Source organism: Cervus canadensis, chromosome 20, assembly GCF_019320065.1.
Source record: "Cervus canadensis isolate Bull #8, Minnesota chromosome 20, ASM1932006v1, whole genome shotgun sequence".
NCBI classification, from domain to species: domain Eukaryota; kingdom Metazoa; phylum Chordata; class Mammalia; order Artiodactyla; family Cervidae; genus Cervus; species Cervus canadensis.
Genome location: NC_057405.1, coordinates 21,615,021 through 21,633,099, shown reverse-complemented (window position 1 = coordinate 21,633,099; position 18,079 = coordinate 21,615,021). Strand labels below are relative to the sequence as shown.

The 18,079-nt window shown below is 38.0% G+C and overlaps 1 protein-coding gene across 1 annotated transcript in view; it reads right to left on the bottom strand.

The window, feature by feature from the left end:
• Nucleotides 1-18,079, bottom strand: part of COL9A1 (collagen type IX alpha 1 chain) — a 90,351-nt gene that overhangs the window by 43,590 nt on the left and 28,682 nt on the right. Inside the window, exons 11-20 of the mRNA XM_043439001.1 lie at nucleotides 14,071-14,124; nucleotides 13,774-13,809; nucleotides 11,466-11,489; nucleotides 11,041-11,094; nucleotides 9,774-9,827; nucleotides 9,053-9,085; nucleotides 8,272-8,328; nucleotides 6,275-6,328; nucleotides 1,484-1,537; nucleotides 62-115 (exon numbers count right to left, since the gene is read on the bottom strand). Coding sequence (XP_043294936.1) covers nucleotides 62-115; nucleotides 1,484-1,537; nucleotides 6,275-6,328; nucleotides 8,272-8,328; nucleotides 9,053-9,085; nucleotides 9,774-9,827; nucleotides 11,041-11,094; nucleotides 11,466-11,489; nucleotides 13,774-13,809; nucleotides 14,071-14,124 — 474 coding nt within the window. The remainder of the gene's footprint in view (nucleotides 1-61; nucleotides 116-1,483; nucleotides 1,538-6,274; nucleotides 6,329-8,271; nucleotides 8,329-9,052; nucleotides 9,086-9,773; nucleotides 9,828-11,040; nucleotides 11,095-11,465; nucleotides 11,490-13,773; nucleotides 13,810-14,070; nucleotides 14,125-18,079) is intronic.

Sequence of the window (18,079 nt, the reverse complement as noted above, 5' to 3'; positions counted from 1 at the left end):
AATGGCCCAAAACTTAAACATGTATGTGTATTGATTTTGATGATCACCATCATCATTTTACCTTTTCCCCTTTCTCGCCAGCTACGCCGGTAATGCCTCTCAAACCTTCAGCTCCCTTGAAAAGTAAACAAAAAGAGAAAGAGAAGTAAATTCTTTGAGTTGAAGCACATATGCTTTGATGTCATAACCAAAGGTAACAATGAGAAGAGTGACGTGCTTTCCTAATTTAGAAGAAAAATCCAAAAGGAATTCTGCTGATAGCAAAACTCTTTTTAAAAATTCTGGAGATTTCCACAAATCTGGAATTGGAATAATGATTGATCACAAAAAGAAAATACCATTAGCATAAAAGAATTATGGAGAAGGAAATGGTAACCCACTCCAGTATTCTTGCCTGGAGAATCCCATGGACAGAGGAGCTTGGAAGGCTACAGTCCATGGGGTCACAAGAATTGGACATGACTTACTGACTAAACTCCTACTACTACTATTTGGCTTTTAACTCACACACAGAATACACTTCCACTTTTGCCTCCTCCATGGTTTGTAACTTGGTTACACGTCACACAGTAGTGATTTTAAACCTTGGAGTAACTTTTCCCCACCAAAGGATGCCACCCAAGGCAATTAGGCTCCCAAGGTAGCCCAGGAAAGCTTCTTCCTATGGATGTAGTGGGGGGTCTCCATCAACCACTTGCCATCGCTCTTTGTTACACTGTTTCTACAATAAAAGATACTCTGAATTTCGGTTTGGGGCAGTAGGAACCCATCTTATCCCTTCTCGGGCACAGCAGCGGGTAATCCTCAAAATGAGGATGCAGGGTGTTATTTCTAGAATCCGCTTCGATCCTGAATGCTACCATTCTAGACTTCTGGCCCCACAGCAGCAGGGATCCAGAAACAGATGCTGTAGACATGCTGCCTGGGGAACAACAGGGGCAGACACTCCATCAGGAAAGTGGGGTGGCCCCTTCCAGACAACTTGCTAACTGTCCACACTGCTTAAGATAAACTGGCTCTAGGCCAGTCATTTCCCTGGGTTCGCAGTGGCTCCACACCAGCTCTGTTTTACATCCAGGTCAGTCCCAATTCTCTGTAGAGCAGTTAGGAATGGCCTGAAATATATATTTCAGGATGATCCAGCTCAGGACACAAAATGAGATGTGGCCAAATCAGATTAAAGCAGCTCCCTTACTGACTCTGAACACAATTCAAAAAGAATTCCAGAAATATTAGGGTCAATAGCAGAGACATGGGAATGACATGTGTTAACTCTCAAGGAGAGCTTGTGCATAAATATTCCAAAAAGCATACTTTGTACATATCAGTGTGTTCCTTGACAGATGCGGTATTTTATATAAAAAATGAAAAAACTGTGAATTTTACAGAAATATTTTTGCATGACCTCTCCCAAACTCCAGAAGTAATGATATCCTCCAGTGACCACTGGGATCATGCAGCATAAGACTGAAAAATACTTAACCGGAGGTCCTTGAGCTCCAACTTCTCCCAGTCCGCCCTGGTCCCCTTCTTCACCCTGAAAAGGAACACAGAGAAGGGCACCAAATGCTCTTCCAGGAAGTGACCTGAAGTGGGCTCCGTCTAAGTCTGCACCCCCTGAATTAGTCTATTATACTTTCTTAAATTATTTTATGTGAGTAGTCCATATTAATTGAATTGAATTAATCCACATTAATTGAATTAATATTAATTCAATCAATCCATATTAGCTGAATTCAGAAAATACAAACAAGTATAGAAATAAAGTCACCCCAATCCCACTTTTCAGCTGTAAACACCAGTAACATTTTAGATGCTATCCTTTCCAAAGTTTTTCTAAAGAGAGAGAGGAGGAGAGGGAGGGGGGAAGAGAGACACAGAGAGACAGAGAAAGGGTGTGTATGCATTCAGGTACTAAGTGTGTGTGTGTGTGTGTGTGTGTGTGTGTGTGTGTGTTGTGGGTGTTTTATTAGGAAAGTGTGACCACACTACACAAACTTTTCCATAAACTATATTTCTATTATGATTTTCATTTTAACTTTTTTATGACAGTTTTCATACCGTGCACAATTTTTTAACGTATTTAAATCAGTCTTTTCTTCCATGACTTCTACCTTTTGTGTCACCATTAGAAAAGCCTTATCTGCCTCCCCAAAATAAATATTCATCTACATTATTCTTCTAGTAATTTTATATGTATCATTTAATTTCTTATGTAGAAATCTTCCATTATCAGTCATTTATTTTTATGTAAATATAAAGTAGAAATCTCCTTTTTCCTTCTTGTCACTGTTGTTCAGTCGCTTAGTCGTGTCTGACTCTGTGACTCCATGGACTGTAGCACACCAGGCTTCCCTGTCCCTCACTGCTTCCCAGAGTTTGCTCAAGTTCATGTCCTTTGAACCAGTGATGCTGTCCAATCATCTCATCCTCTGCCGCCCTCTTCTCCTTTTGCCTTCAATCTTTCCCAGCATCAGGGTCTTTTCCAATAAGTCGGCTCTTCGCATCAAGTGGCCACAGTGTTGGAGCTTCAGCTTCAGCATCAGTCCCTCCAATGAATATTCAGGGTTGATTTCCTGTAGGATGACTGGTTTGAGCTCCTCGCTGTCCAAGAGACTCTCAAGAATCTTCTCCAGCATCACAGTCTGAAAGCATCAGTTCTTTGGCGCTCAGTCTTCTTTATGGTCCAACACTCTCATCTGTACATGACTACTGGAGAGACCATAACCTTCACTAGACAGACCTTTGTGGGCAAAGTGATGCCTTTGCTTTTTAATACATTGTCTAGATTTGTCATAGCTTTCCTTCCGAGAAGCAGGCATCTTCTAATTTCATGACTGCAGTCACCATCGGCAGTGATTTTAGAGCCCAAGAAGAGAAATCTGTCACTGCTCCCCCTTTCTCCCCTTCTATTTTCCTTCTTACTGGCACTCTATTCAATATCATTTACTGAATAATAGATTCTCCCCACACAGATTGGAAAATTCATCTTTAACATACATTAAATTGATAAATAAACTTGCTTGTGGAATTCCTATTAAGCTCTACCAGTCTTCTATATGATGTTGTCAATACCACAATATTTTAATTATCAAAATTCCATAATACATTCTAATCTTTGGTTGGGAAAATTCATTTACTTTTATTTTTCATTTACAGTTACTCTTATTTTTCAGATTTTCCTAAATGTATAGCCTTAGGCATGAACTTTAGAACTGTTGGGCAGAACATCACAAAAAAAAATGCTGCTTGCTTTGAACTAGAACTTCATTAAATTAATAGATGATATAGAGAAATAATTTTTACAACACTGAATCTTTCCATTGTGGAACTCAGTGTATCTTCTGATTTGGTCAAAATGTTCCCTTTTTCTTTCCATCAATAAAGTTTTGTTCTTTTCTTCAAATTGAATACTTAAGTGTGTTCTAAGGTATCTTGACTAGCTGGTGGCTACTAGCAATGGAATCTTCTTTCATCATGTTTTCTAATTATTGCTTTGACTTTTTATATTAATTATATAATCTCTGATGCATGTATTTTTTACTTTATTTATTTATTTGGTTGCACCAGGTCTTAGCAGCATGTGAGTCCAGTTCCTTGACAAGGGATCAAACTCAGGCTCCCTGAATTGTACTGGGTCCTAGGGACTGGACCACCAGGGAAATCCTGCTGATACATTCTTAAATGTTAGGATATTCTAAACAGAAATCCAAGGACTACTATTTCTTACAGAAAGATTACTTTATGGACTCTGAGAAAGTCATTTTCTCTCTGACTAGGATTTTGCTTTTTATAATAGATATACTACCCTACATTTCCTATGGTAACAAATAAATTGTGAAGTTAGTTATTAGAAAAATAACTTAATTTTTAATATATGTACATAATAGTAGATTAAAATCCAATTCTATTGTTTATGACATGCTTCAATTCACTTATTTTCTTGTTCCAAGGCTGCAACTTTGCATTTGGAGATTTTTTTTCACACATAGACAAAGAAACACCAAAAAAACTTAGTAGCAGTATTAATATAGAACATTTGGCCACACAAAGCAAAGAACTAGGCTATACCTAAACCATTTACACTTGATTTCTGAATAAACCCTCAGAATCTTATATAGTGGATTTTTGTTAGTTCATGGAGTGGATAATCAAAACATGTATAATTAAATACTACTTGTATTTCCCCACCTAAGTATAAAAACAACAGTGATTATAATTTTTCATTAGTAGAGCTTGGGGTATTTTCCCATTGATTCTTGTTAAAACTTAGAGTAACATAGTTGATTTAAATATTTCACCAATAGATAAATAGCGCACAGTAACTAATCAATAACCATAAAGCTAAATGACAAATTTAGGAATAGCAATTTATTATCATTTTACTGAAAGTTTTTTTGATGGTTCATTCTTAGATTCATAACCAAATTATTTAAATATTCATTAACTATTTTGTGGAGTAAATTCAAGGCAGAATTGTGAATCTGAAAGCAAACTTCAGGACCCTAGTCTTAATTCTTCATCTTTCTGCTTTCAGCTCACAACTAAATGCATCCATTAGCCTTTTCAGGTTTCCTTTTTAAGGAGTTATATTATCTCCATAGATCAATTTTCAAAGACAAACACTGAAAGTTTAAGTGACATATGCATGTGAAATAAATAAGGAATGATCAGCAATTTTTAATTATGTAAAGTTTTTTCATGAAAATTTTGGCCAGTTACCTAACACACCAAGAATTTTACAGGTTCCCCACTTAAGACCAAACAAATTTGAAAGTCCAGATAACTAACTTGCAGAAGTCTCAAAAATACTAGTTTCATGGGTGAGATGAGAAACCTCTGATTGACTATTTCATTCCCAAACCCCATGGGATGGGGGAGTGGAAGTTTCCCAAAGAGAAGGGGTCACCAAAAAAGGAGGAAAGGATCCAGGGCATCAAAACAGCAGAAGTCCACTAAGTCTGCTTTACTATACATATTACCTCGAGGTATCTTTCAGTGTGGTTTAAAATTCTGTTTCTGTGGTTAGATGATATTCTATTATAAGGATATGTCATACTTAAAACAGCCACATCAGCCATACGTGTTCATTTCTGTGCCCTTAGCACTTAGAATAAACCCTGACACATAACAGAGATTAATAAATATTTGTTGGTTTTTTTAGTTACAAATTTAAAAATTCAGTGGAGGAACAGGCACACAGAAAAACATCCAAAGTACGTGATGTTTTTATAATTTTCTCCAATTTGTCATCAAGAACTCACCTGTGATGTGCCAGATGAATAAAATGGCTCTACTATTCAGAGCCTAAGTAATAAAAGACTTTTAAAATGTAAGTTCACACTGTAATAAGGTACAGGAAATTGGTTTATTTATCTTCATTATCTGAGACTGTTCAATAGTTTTTCCTAAGGAATTCAAGAATATGAGTGCCTGAAGATATTAATAAATTTCTGCTCAAGCTCTTAACCTCAAAAGATAGACTTCTGCCACCCAGTGCAGGTGTAAATGGACTTATTCAACAAAGTCTAGACAACCCACATTAATAAGAGCAGTTTGACTTTGTAAAAATACTATGGAATTTACAGGGACAAATATTCTACCATATAAGAAGTCAAATTCCTAGTTACTCTCAGGCGATTTCATCCTTGTGGATGAAAAAAGACAAATAGGTCACCTTACTTTAAATTTCAGCCTTGCAGGACACGCTAGCTCCACTATAAATTGTACTGTGGATTCCAAGTTTCTACCCAAAAAACAATATAAGTGCTATTGCTAGCTTCCAGATGACTCAAAGCCTAAGTTATACTGAAATGAAGTCAGAAACAAACAGAAAAATTATTTCAGAACTTGAGAAGCTATAAGCCAATTATCAATTCCCTGTTTGCTTGTCTCAGCGACACTTGTCATAAAATTTTACACTTGTCATAAAATTTTGTCTAGTGGAGTGGAACAGCCGGTTTGAATAACATTTGACTATCAAAAGCATCAAGGAAAAGAGCTGAGTGTGGTTGATTAGAAAAGGAAAGCGAGGTGTAGCAACACAGGAAGGAATGACAGTGTATGGTGCTTCCTTCGTTCTTTTCTTGTAACTGAACAACCTTAGGGTATGATGCTTAGTCAGAATATTGATGCATCTGCTGAGAACTTTTCAATCATCATTGGAAAAGGAAGGGGCAAAAATCATGCTCTGTTATTCCTTATAAGCCCTTACAATGAAAGTCATTACAACCTCTTAATCACAATGTACCCAATAAATATTCCTTGTCCTTACCTTGTGACCTTGTCTTCCAGGTTCACCAATATCTCCTTTAGCTCCTTTATGACCCTAACAAATGCAAAAATGCATAAGTAGAGAAGTAAATAAATGTGTTGGATTTGACACAGAAAGTGGTCAGATGGCTCATAAAGTGACTTTGCTCCCCTATAGGTAAGTCAACGTGCTGCTAAGAGAAAGGTTATGTCACAAAGAAATGACAGCCTTAGAAGAATTTTAGAATGCCATGTATACTGCATGACTGTATATGATAGGTATCAGTTTCAGTTAATAAACTCTGTCCTGGAATAACAAATCCTCCAGTACCTAGGTCAGTAACTAGATAATGATACTGCCTGCTGGTGTCTAGAGCCCTTCTTCCCCAACTTCCTCTCACAGCTGGGCCAAAGGGACGATATGTCCTCCAACATCAGTAACTCACTCTCCAGACGTGGACCGCTGACCCACCAGACCAGCTGCCCCTGGCTCTCCGGAGCCTCCTCTGAAAACCCTCTTCCTCCTCTGCACCCATGGCCTTACTCAAGGCAGAAGAAGGGCTTCCCCAGATGTAGAACTTTCTGGCCCTGCTTCTGCACAGTTTAAGTACAAATTCAGTTCAGTTCAGTCGCTCAGTTGTGTCCGACTCTTTGTGACCCCATGGACTGCAGCACGCCAGGCCTCCCTGTCCATCACCAACTCCCAGAGTTTACTCAAACTCATGTCCATCAAGTCAGTGATGCCATCCAACCATCTCATCCTCTGTCATCCCCTTCTCCTCCTGCCTTCAATCTTTCCCAACATCAGGGTCTTTTCAAATGAGTCAGTTCTTCTCATCAGGTGGCCACTTCAGCATCAGTCCTTCAAATGAACACCCAGGACTGATCCCCTTTAGGATGGACTGGTTGGATCTCCTTGCAGTTCAAGGGACTCTCAAGAGTCTTCTCCAACACCACAATTCAAAAGCATCAATTCTTCGGTGCTCAGCTTTCTTTATAGTCCAACTCTCACATTGACTAGATGGACCTTTGTTGACAAAGTAATTTCAGTGCTCAGCTTTCTTTATAGTCCAGCTCTCACACTGACTAGATGGACCTTTGTTGACAAAGTAATGTATCTGCTTTTTAAGTGCAAATAGACATCTATAAACAGCAGTCAGCGAAGGCTGCAAAGCACGAGAAGAAATCCCCATCTTTCATTGTCAGGACACCTGTCCTAACAGTTTGGATCAGTAACATCAGACAAATGTGAGATAAACATTCCAAAAATTTTCTATCAGTTTTGTCCTAAAAAACCTTCTTGTTCCAAGGGTTCAAGTTTCCATGAAAAATAACACACCCTTCGAGGTCCACATCTTCTGCATGGTGGGCGCACACCCAAGCTAGCCTCAGAGAAAACTGCAATGGGAAACTCAGTGCCTCAGAGTCTTTCAGATCTTGGCACAACTCCCCCAATCTGGAATTTTTCAAAATCATTTCAGACTCATAGAGTAGAGAGAAAAAGTCAATTAACCCCAGCATTTGGTATTTATTTCTTTATTTCCAATGGGCAATTTTGAAGCAATTATGATGGCAGAGTGAGAGAAAAACACTTTTGAAAGTGTTTTTTTCCTCTTTTTTGCACAGTTTTTCCAATTTCTTTTTAACTAAAACAGTTTGAAATACATCATATGTACGGTCCTTGGCCCCTGTCTCTCACTATTGGAGTAAACTTCTGAACCTTCATCTGGTGTTCTAGAGTCTCTCAATCCAGTGCTTTTCATTGATATTTCTTCCCTGAGAAACAGAAGCACTGAATAGCCAAGTATCTCTGTCTTGTGAGCTGTCAGCGTACCACCGGGAACTTCCAGGACTGAAAAAGGACCACAGACAAAGCCACTGGAGAGGCAACACAGACTTGCCTAATCCATCAGGGTGTGGTCTGTGCACGAGCAAGGTCAGTGCTTCAAGGAAAGCCTCTGTTTTTCATATAGATAATACTCATGAAGATAGAATACAGCACAGACATTATTGTCTTACCCTCATGCCTGGCAGACCTGGGTATCCCGAACGACCCGGTGGGCAGGAATTGGGACACTGCCAGAGAGACAGAAAGAGAGTAACCAAGAGCCTCGGCTTCATGATAAAATGATACATCCCTTAGGGTTTCCAGCTGCAGAATCCCAATGCAAGTCTATTCATTAAATAACTCTGGCTACTCTTTCTTTTTTTATTTACTTGTAAACTCAGAAATATTCCTAGCTTACAGAAACACACAGAGAACATAACAAACCCTTTCCCCATGTATCCACCATCCAGATTTAATTAATACTACTATTTTGCCATATTATTTCAGATTTAATTTGTTCAAGAAAGAAAACATTTACAGACCAACCTCCCCCACTCCAATCCAACAGCTCAGTCCTAAAGGTCACGTCGCCCCCAACAAATGGACCAAAACTGCGTTTACTGCAGTTTTCCTACACTGTTTGAATATCAGTCTATGAGTAAAACAAGCCTCAGAGAGCATTATTGGACTTCGATCTTCTAAAATTGGAATGCTCTGGTGAAAAGCAGGTCTCCTCCATAAAATAAAAGAGATTATGGGAAAAAGAAAGATAATTCCATAATGATAAAGTTAGTGTGAATATGTATAAGTGACCAGTCCACCAGTCCAACAAAGTGCCCTGCCATCTGAGTAAAATAAAACATGAAAACACAACGTATTCTAGCGAGATCATCTTAAAGAGAATTCATCTTCTAAAGAGAATTCCTGGACTTTGAGTTAAAACTATATTTTATTCAAAGGAAAATGTCTTACCAACGGATCTCCATCATGAAAGCCAATTGTTCCCTAAAGTAAAGAAAATGTGAAAGTTAAGAATATAGTGAAATAAAAAAATAAATAAATAAATAAATAAAAAATAAAAAAGAATATAGTGAAATATTTAATTTATCCTACTAATAATAAAATGTTCATTTGACAAATACAGTATTTTTTCAATAAGCTATAAGGAATAAATAGCCTAAGATATGCTAATATTCTAGAAACTTCACTCATGGGTCTTTTCTGTTTGGAGAAATCTAAATTTTAGTACATTATTTCTTTCACAGGATTGAAGAGAAAGTAAAATGGCAGAATAGAAAATATGGAGAATTCTGAATCATAAGTTAAAAATATGGATTATCTCCCAATTAACCTCATTTTTTAAACTGCTCATTGTGTAAATCCTTCATAAAAACTAGTTCATTTGAAAATGTTCCTTTTATATGTCCAAGTTTTGAGCATTTGAGAAGTCAAAAGCCTCAAAGCACTTCAAATATAATGTGTAAACCATTCCCTTGAAAATCACCATTCAAATTATTGTGATTTCTTAACTATACTGGCCTTAAAAGACCATGCTTTGAATGAGTGAAAATATCATAGCCATTTTGAAATTTTAGGACAATGATTCAATTTAAAAATCCTTTCATTTTTGGTTCTTAGGATTCTACAATCCCAACTTTCAGACACAGAGAAATTCAAACTGCAAATAACTTACACTGGGTCCCGGGGGGCCAGGGGGGCCCGGTGGTCCTCTTTTCCCAGGATCGCCCTAAGTTATTTGAAAATTGTGACACAGTGGTTATACACACGTCAAAACACACCGCACAAAAAGGTGAGGTATGAGAAACTGACATTCCTACAAACCCTACAGGGCTCAGCCCGCATAGACCTGCCACCAAAATCGATGGGTGACCCGCAGTCCAATCAGTTCCACAAAGTTAGAAGAATAAAGGAGTTCCAACCTCATCAAAGTAATAAATAAGGCGGAGGGAGGCTTGGGGGAAAAGAGCCAATTCTTCTCTATACACAGATCACTTTACTCTGGAAACACTACGCATTTTTCCAGTTGATTTTCAGGGGAACCAGAATAGTTGATACTGCCAGCGCCGCCCAGCTAAGGGCAGCTCACGCCTGCCTGAAACTGTGAACAGGAAGGCAACCTCTGCAGGGCCAGTCAGCCCTGGACTCTGCACCCAGAAACTGTCCCTCACTGTCACTGCACGCACTTGAGCAAAGATGGCTAAATACGCCATTCAGATGAAAGTGGATTCCAGTTAGAATCACCAGCGCTTCCTCCCCACACACCTTTTCCTTCTAGTATTCTATCATAAACCAAAAGCACCTTACAATCTACTTTATAATCATTTTATATGCATTCTTGCATTCAGTAAATAAATTTGTCAAATAGCAACACCTACAGAGAAGCTAAAAAGGAATATATGTGGCTCCCGCTTTCAATGGATTTACTATTATCAATTCTTCAGATAACATCACTACTTCAAGATTTTTGAAATATTTATTGAATATTAACATCAATTTCTTCCATGAAGTTCAGCTCTCTATTGATTAAAGTTCTGTTGGTTTGATTATGATTTTACAATGCTAACATAAATGTACACGGGAATGATTTTAGACTATTCACTCATTTCATACAGAGGAACTGATACAAAAGTTTGGACCCCAATCCCAACTGAGTCTGTAAAATGAAGGTGACAGTTCTTGGCTTAATCACTAATTCTAGAAGCTGGGAAGGAAAGTTCAGCTGAAAACTTTGGGGAAAAAAATTAAAATCACTCTACAGAAATGAGATGGCATTATTACCCTGGTCCTCATCAGTATTATAAACTGGAATTAAACTTATCTGCCATTTCTTGGATTTGCAGGGGGAAACACACACAGGGCAATTTGCCATCCCCAGTAATATCTTCTATTAAGTCAACAAACATCTGTCAACGCGCTGTGTGTATGTATGTGGTACTCACAATCGGTCCAACACGGCCAAGCTCTCCAGGGAGTCCTGCTCCCCCAGGAGGACCCTGAAATCAACAAATTAGAGGGACATGGTGACTTATGATGCTTTCACAATTTATGACAAGTGATACCAAATACGATAAACGATTGACTCAGAATGATGTATCTGTGCTAGCTTTGGCTTCCAATGAGACAACAACTCATCTGACCAAAGAGTAACTACTTAAAATGGAAATTCCTTACATTAACAGAAATTTCTTAAATTAATACAATATTTTTAGTAGAATAGGGGTGCTGTCATAGTAACCACCAAAGATCCCTAAGGGAGGGCCCTGTCAACACCACTGGTAGAGTGCTAACTGGAGCCTAAGGTTGGGATCTGAGAAACGGGCCACTCTTATAGACTACGTAAAACAAACCAACAGACGATACTTACAGGAGGTCCAGGAATACCACGGCCCTAAAAGGTTAAAATAAAAGTTGTTATGATACAGGACCCATACTTCATGTAAATACAGTAGTTACAGAAGTAACTACAGTAGTTACTTCCGTATACAGAACTAACTCAGTTCTAAAATGAACTACAGAGTCTATCACTAAATAAACGTAAGATGCTCTTTCGAAAAGAAAGGACTGGGTAGAGAAAGCAAACTCGGCTCCACTTCTAAATGAAGAAGCTTGCTTCAGCTCCTCAAATGTTCTTTCGACGTCTAAGCTAACTGGTAGTATTTTTTTCAAAATTTTTTTTTTAAAAGAAAAGCAAAGTAAAGAAAACCCACTCCAATATTCCTGCCGGAAGAATCCCATGGACAGAGGAGCCTAGCAGACTATAACAGTCCATGGGGTCGCAGAGAGTCGGACATGACTGAGCGACTTGGCACAGCAAGTAAAGAAGTCATCCATGCTTGCTGTCAGGAGAATTTACTCACAAAGAGCCACATCACAACTGGACATTTTCACATTCTTTTTGACTACACTTTTTTACAAAATAGTGAACCTGTGCTATATAGTAGGCCCTTGTTGTTTATCTATTTTATATGCAGTAGTTTCTATTTGTTAATCCCAAATTCCTAAATTACCCTCCCTTCCTTTCCTCACTGGTAACCACAAGCTTGTTTTCTGTGCCTGTGAGTCTACTTCTGTTTGGTAAAGAAGTTCACTTGTAGCATAGTTTAGCTTCCACATATAAATGGTATCATTTGTCGTGATTTATAAGAAACCGACATTAAAAGTAAGACAACATTGCTCTAAAATTTATAATGTGATATTTGGAAATTGCCCAGATATTTAGCACAGAGAGGAAGGGGAGGACCAAAGTGTTTAGGAACACACCCCTTGACAGGTAAGGCTATGTGTCCAGACACCAAATCCAGCAGAAATGGAAAACAAAAGAGTGTCACTCCTGAAATGACCTCCAGTGGGATCCTCATTTATGCTGAATTTTATTTGAAAACCAGTCAGTCTGTCTCCCACTCCCTTACATTTACTATTTCTTGAGCAACATCAAACTGCGTGTAACCAGGGATTGAAACCATGCCTCCTTACGCAGCCTCCAAGCCTCAATTCCAAGCACAGGGCCTAACACACAACAAGCTCTAACTCTGCGCTGGCTGAACCTAATAAAACTGAGCACCGCTGCCTTCAGGGCTCAGTCTCCCAGCCTTGGGCCTCCGCGTCACTCTCCTCTGTGGGCTTGAATCCCTTGTATGCACAGCTGTCTCTGACACCTTATTCCTGACAGCCTGTACTTCCAGACTTCGTATTTTCTAGATAGAAATATCTAAGATAGACTTACATATTTTCTAAAATATCCATCCATATATGAAGCATCCAGGGGAATCACATCCTCTGATAATGATGTTATTATTTCTAATTATTTAGGCAGCCACAACAAGCATGAATTTCACATGAGTAATATGTTTCAATGGTAAATGGGGAGTTTTCAAGGCCTTCTTTGAAAAATTACTTCTATTTGAACATTGTAATATGTGGATCAAAGTGGGAAATAAATGTCATGCTTGAAGACACCAAAGTAATCAATAAGTTATTTCATTATCAAGAGACCTAGAGATTTGATGAATTTGTTTAAAGGCATCTCTATAAGATGTTCAGCTATGAGTTAAAAATGTGTGAGGAAGGCCAGCAAACTAGTCACCTCTGAAAAGAGACTTAAAATGGAAAAGATGAAATATGGCAACAGAAACAGTGCAAATAGGAAACAAAGAGGAAAAACACAGATTAATAGCAAGAGTGAAAAAGGAATGAAGAACAAATAGAAAAAAAAAAAAATAGCAGCCTGAGAATCCAGTTCTCCTCTGGAGAGAAATAACACAAATCTGCTGGATTGTGTAACATGGAAAAAGACTCGCCAGGGAAGCAGGTGGGTGATAACATGGCTGGTATTTCATTAGACATAAAACCAGTTGGGAAGAAAGTGGTGTGATGCCGAGGTCTAAACACCAAATACTTAGATTTGCTGCTGTTACATGAGAAACAGTTTCCATCAGTGGGAACAGAGAAGGGGTTATTTCCATTGGTAAATGCCACCTGCAAACAGATGTATGCATTTTACACCATACATTCAAATTGCTCTGAAATTTTCTACTCATAGTCACAGTGCTTATCATAGCAGATAAGCCATAATTTCTTTGTGATGTATATTATGTAGAAAACTAAATTGAAAAATTTCACAATGGCAGAATTTTACCTAAAGACAGATTATAAATCACTTCACATTTACTTACTGGAAATCCACGAGGTCCTGGCACACCAGGTTCTCCCTAAAAATAAAAATAGCTCCATTGTACTTAGCTTTTTTAGCATGAGTATGTAAGTATGCAAACTGTATAAATATTAAAATCATTCAAACACTCCATCTTAGTGTTTGAACGCAATTTAGTTCAACTGTTATAAGACATGATTTTGGTTGAACAAGTGTATTTCAGCTACTTCACAACTAATCTGTTAACTGATTTTGAAACACTATAATAAAATTATGCTTCAGCATTTAATTGATACCAGCAATTAGGTGGCTAACTTACTTTTTGTCCTCTTGGTCCAACAGAGCCTGGGGATCCATCGGGACCTGTTAATCCCTAACAAAGCAAGATGATATTAGAACTAATACAACATCCTTAGGCAAGCCACTAAGTGGATAACTCCATTTTATTTATTAATTACATGCAGGATGGTTTATCTATGTATGGTGCAAATCTTTATAAAGAAAAACCTTTCTGTATTCCTACTCAAAGGTAATGTCTGACATGACATCTGACTGTTATAGTTACTTTCTGTTAATAAATTGTATCCTGTTCATAACTTGCCACTAAATGCACTGTTTATCACAGGATTCAATAATTTAGTATTCTTGTCTCTGCTTTGAAAAAAATGGGAAGTAATAATTACAGTGTTCTAATAGGAAAGTCTAATGGGACAACTCCAATACTTTGGCCACCTCAAAGTGCTGACTCATTTGAAAAGACCCTGATGCTGGGAAAGATTGAAGGCAGGAGGAGAAGGGGACGACAGAGGATGAGATGGTTGGATGGCATCACCGACTCGATGGACATGAGTTTGAGTAAACTCCGGGAGTTGGTGATGGACAGGGAACCTTGACGTGCTGCAGTCCATGGGGTCGCAAAGAGTCAGACACGACTGAGCGACTGAACTGAACTGAATGAGCCAATAGGACTTGGCTTTGCCACTTAGCCACGTTATGTATCTCTTGATTTCATTTATAAAGGCAAAATGTTTTATACATGGATGTCTCTGTACTCTCAAATAACATCTTGAGAGTTAAAATGTTCCTTCAATAGTGATTAAAACTAATCAATCTCACTATTGCCTTTTGGCCACCTAAAGCCCCTCAATTATCTCCTAGCAATGACAACTGCTTATGGAAAACATTAACTTTTAAAGAATCATTTTAGAGCAGGTTTCTAGGTTATCTCCTTTAGTGAAATAGCTATATTAAATATACATTTTCATGTGTGCCACTCACTATGTGGACTCTAAGTCCATTGCTGTAAAGCACATTTATAACATCACATATAATGCTAAAGTAGTTATTAAAGCATCACTTCCAACCATTGTTGCTTTCCCTACCAGTATTTATTTTATCATCATCCTAATATAAAATAGATATCAAACCATGCTAATACTACACATACATCTAAATTTCCACATCGGATGAAGACATATTTTTATCTTTTAGTTTTTTCTTTACTTTTAGCTGTTGTCATTTATAATATTGAAATTATACCATACAAAATATAAATATATGTACCTATATACGTAGATATATACATACATATATGCACATACATGTATATACATTCATAAATAAATAACTTATAAAACCTATTAGCAAGATTTTGAAAAAAATTAAAATGTTAATCTAGGAATTCCTTGAATATATGAAAGTCTGGCTTAAAAATGAATCACCAAGATCCATATTTAATTTGTCAATCTGCATAAATATCAATAAAATGCATTCATGTAACTTATGTAGAAAACTATTTCACGAGCCACCATTTTTACATTTCTCTGCATCAATCAATTTCCTTCATAACTCCAAAGACTGAATCAAAGGAAGTAGAAAATGAGCTGACAATATTAATTATTGGAAATTTACCAAAGAAGAAAGTTATTAAACACACGTGGAAGGATTTTTGACAGACTTTGATTTTCAGTCTCCCTAGTGTAATTATAATGCTGTAACTTGGGAACAGGCCTTAACATCCCAGTTGCTGAGCACCTATGGTAATGGGACACTGGCTTCTGTCTGTGAGCAAATAAGCCACACTCCCAGGAGCTCTTGGTAAACACATGTGGCGCAAGGGCTTTATAAACCTCAGGGTGGGTCTGACTAAAGGGACTTCCAATGCCCACTTCACACATATACCCTCCAAGACCCGTCCTGGTCAGTCCCCACACACACACAGCCAACTAACAACCTTTAATCAGGGACTAAAACCACTGACAAAGTTGGAAGACAGTAGCTACTACATAAGGTAGAACTTCAGCTGCATAATAAGGAAGCAGAGTGGCTGGACAACCTGGAAGCTGCTTCCAGACATTTCTTGTCTCAACTGTCTTCCATAAGACATGGTGAAAGAAAGAAAGAAAGTGGGGCTTCCCTGGTGGTTCAGAGGTTAAAGTGTCTGCCTCCAATGCGGGAGACCCGGGTTAGATCCCTGGGTTGGGAAGATCTCCTGGAGAAGGAAAGACATGGTAAACCACATCTAATCACGAGGAGGCTGCGGGTTAATGAGAATGTATTCTGGCATCCGATCTAGTGAACTCTGTCGTGACACAGCCATGCATTAAAGCATAGGCTCCGTGAGGACAGGACTCCATGTCCATCACAATCTGAGTACACTGCCCGAGCATCTAACACATGCAGCACAGAAGATTACAGAAGGCTACTGAACAGAAGACTTGAAGACTTTGGGCTAGCCTACTGGGTGGAGGGATTTCACACCTGTCCCTCCACATCATCTTCATTTTTGGTTCAAATCCCAGCTCTGCCACTTAATTCCTAGACCGCTGTGGGCAAGTTACTCAACTGTATAGAGCCTCAGTTTCCTAATCTGTAAAACAGGTATAATGTTAATATCTACCTCACATGGCAACTTTGAAGATTCACTGGGATATTGTACACAGAGTGTTTACAACGGTGCCTGGAACAGTAGATGCTAAGTAAATGTTGAGCTTTTCTTATTATTATCATTATTATGTAGTCAGATTATCTAGAAGCTAATGAAGTAACATTTCCTGCTCTCTGGGAGCTTAAATCTCATTCAGAAGAGATTCTGCAAAAAAAAAGAACAAGCGAAAAATCTGGGTATTAACCACAGGCACTGTGCTTCACAGCCCCCTCACATTTCTCTGATGTCTGACTATTTCCCCTTACCTTGCCTTTCAGAATAATTTCTTTATTACTCACTATCCTAATCATATAACATCACAGATAATAGTTGTATACATTCAGAGGATGTTCTAATCTCTCTCCTATAAAACATAGCATAACTTAACTATAATTCATGTACTTAATTCTAATTCCTCTTTTCTGTATCTTAAACAGATGCTATAAGAATGAAAAAAAATACTCTTTTAGAGCTCTTAGAGCTCACTAAGTATGCCACAGCATAAGTGCCTATAAGAGTATAAGTTATTAATGATAACAGCACAGTTGTCCTTTGAGTGCAGAGCTTGCAACAAGCTTGGATCTTTAATGTTATGTGTCTATAAGGGAAAAAAATCAACTTAAACTAAGGGAAAGAAGAGTTTTTGATATATGTATATAAGTCTCCTACAACTTACATTTACAAACATATGCATAAAACTCCAATTTGCAATCATTCTTATCTGTCAAAGAAATGACAGAGGAATATATTGCCAATGGCAGAAAGAACTGCTTTCATATGAATGTTTATGAAGATAAGGTTCTATATGGGATAAAATTAAAGCCCACTGTATCCTGAAATTTCCCACTGCTGTTTGGCAAAGCAAGCAGCCCTCACTAGTAATTTCCTTCCAGCATTCCACCACTCAGTTCAGGAGACCCAAGCCATAATACTACAAGACTAGCTGCCATGACTCATTTACCTTTTCTGTCAAAAATCCACCTAATTCAGGATAATAACCTTTAAGCCGTGTTCTTTTCAGATTCTTCCAAACACCATCTGATTAACCATTTGTTAACATTATCAAAAAATGCGGCATGTTTGTGACTGCACTTTAAAAAAGTTTTACACAAATGCAAATCAGTATAGTTAATTTTTTGCTTAATTCTAAGCATGAGTTTGAGTAAACTCCGGGAGTTGGTGATGGACAGGGAGGCCTGGCGTGCTGCGATTCATGGGGTCGCAAAGAGTCGGACACGACTGAGCAGCTGAACTGAACTGAACTGAAGAAATGTCTACAATACTTGCACATGCATGAACTTCTTACTTTTTTCTCTCCTTCCTTTCTCTTTTTCTTTTTCTGTTGCTTTTCTCTGCCATCCCAGAAAGTTGATTTAATGCCCTCATCAGGATCTTACAGAGT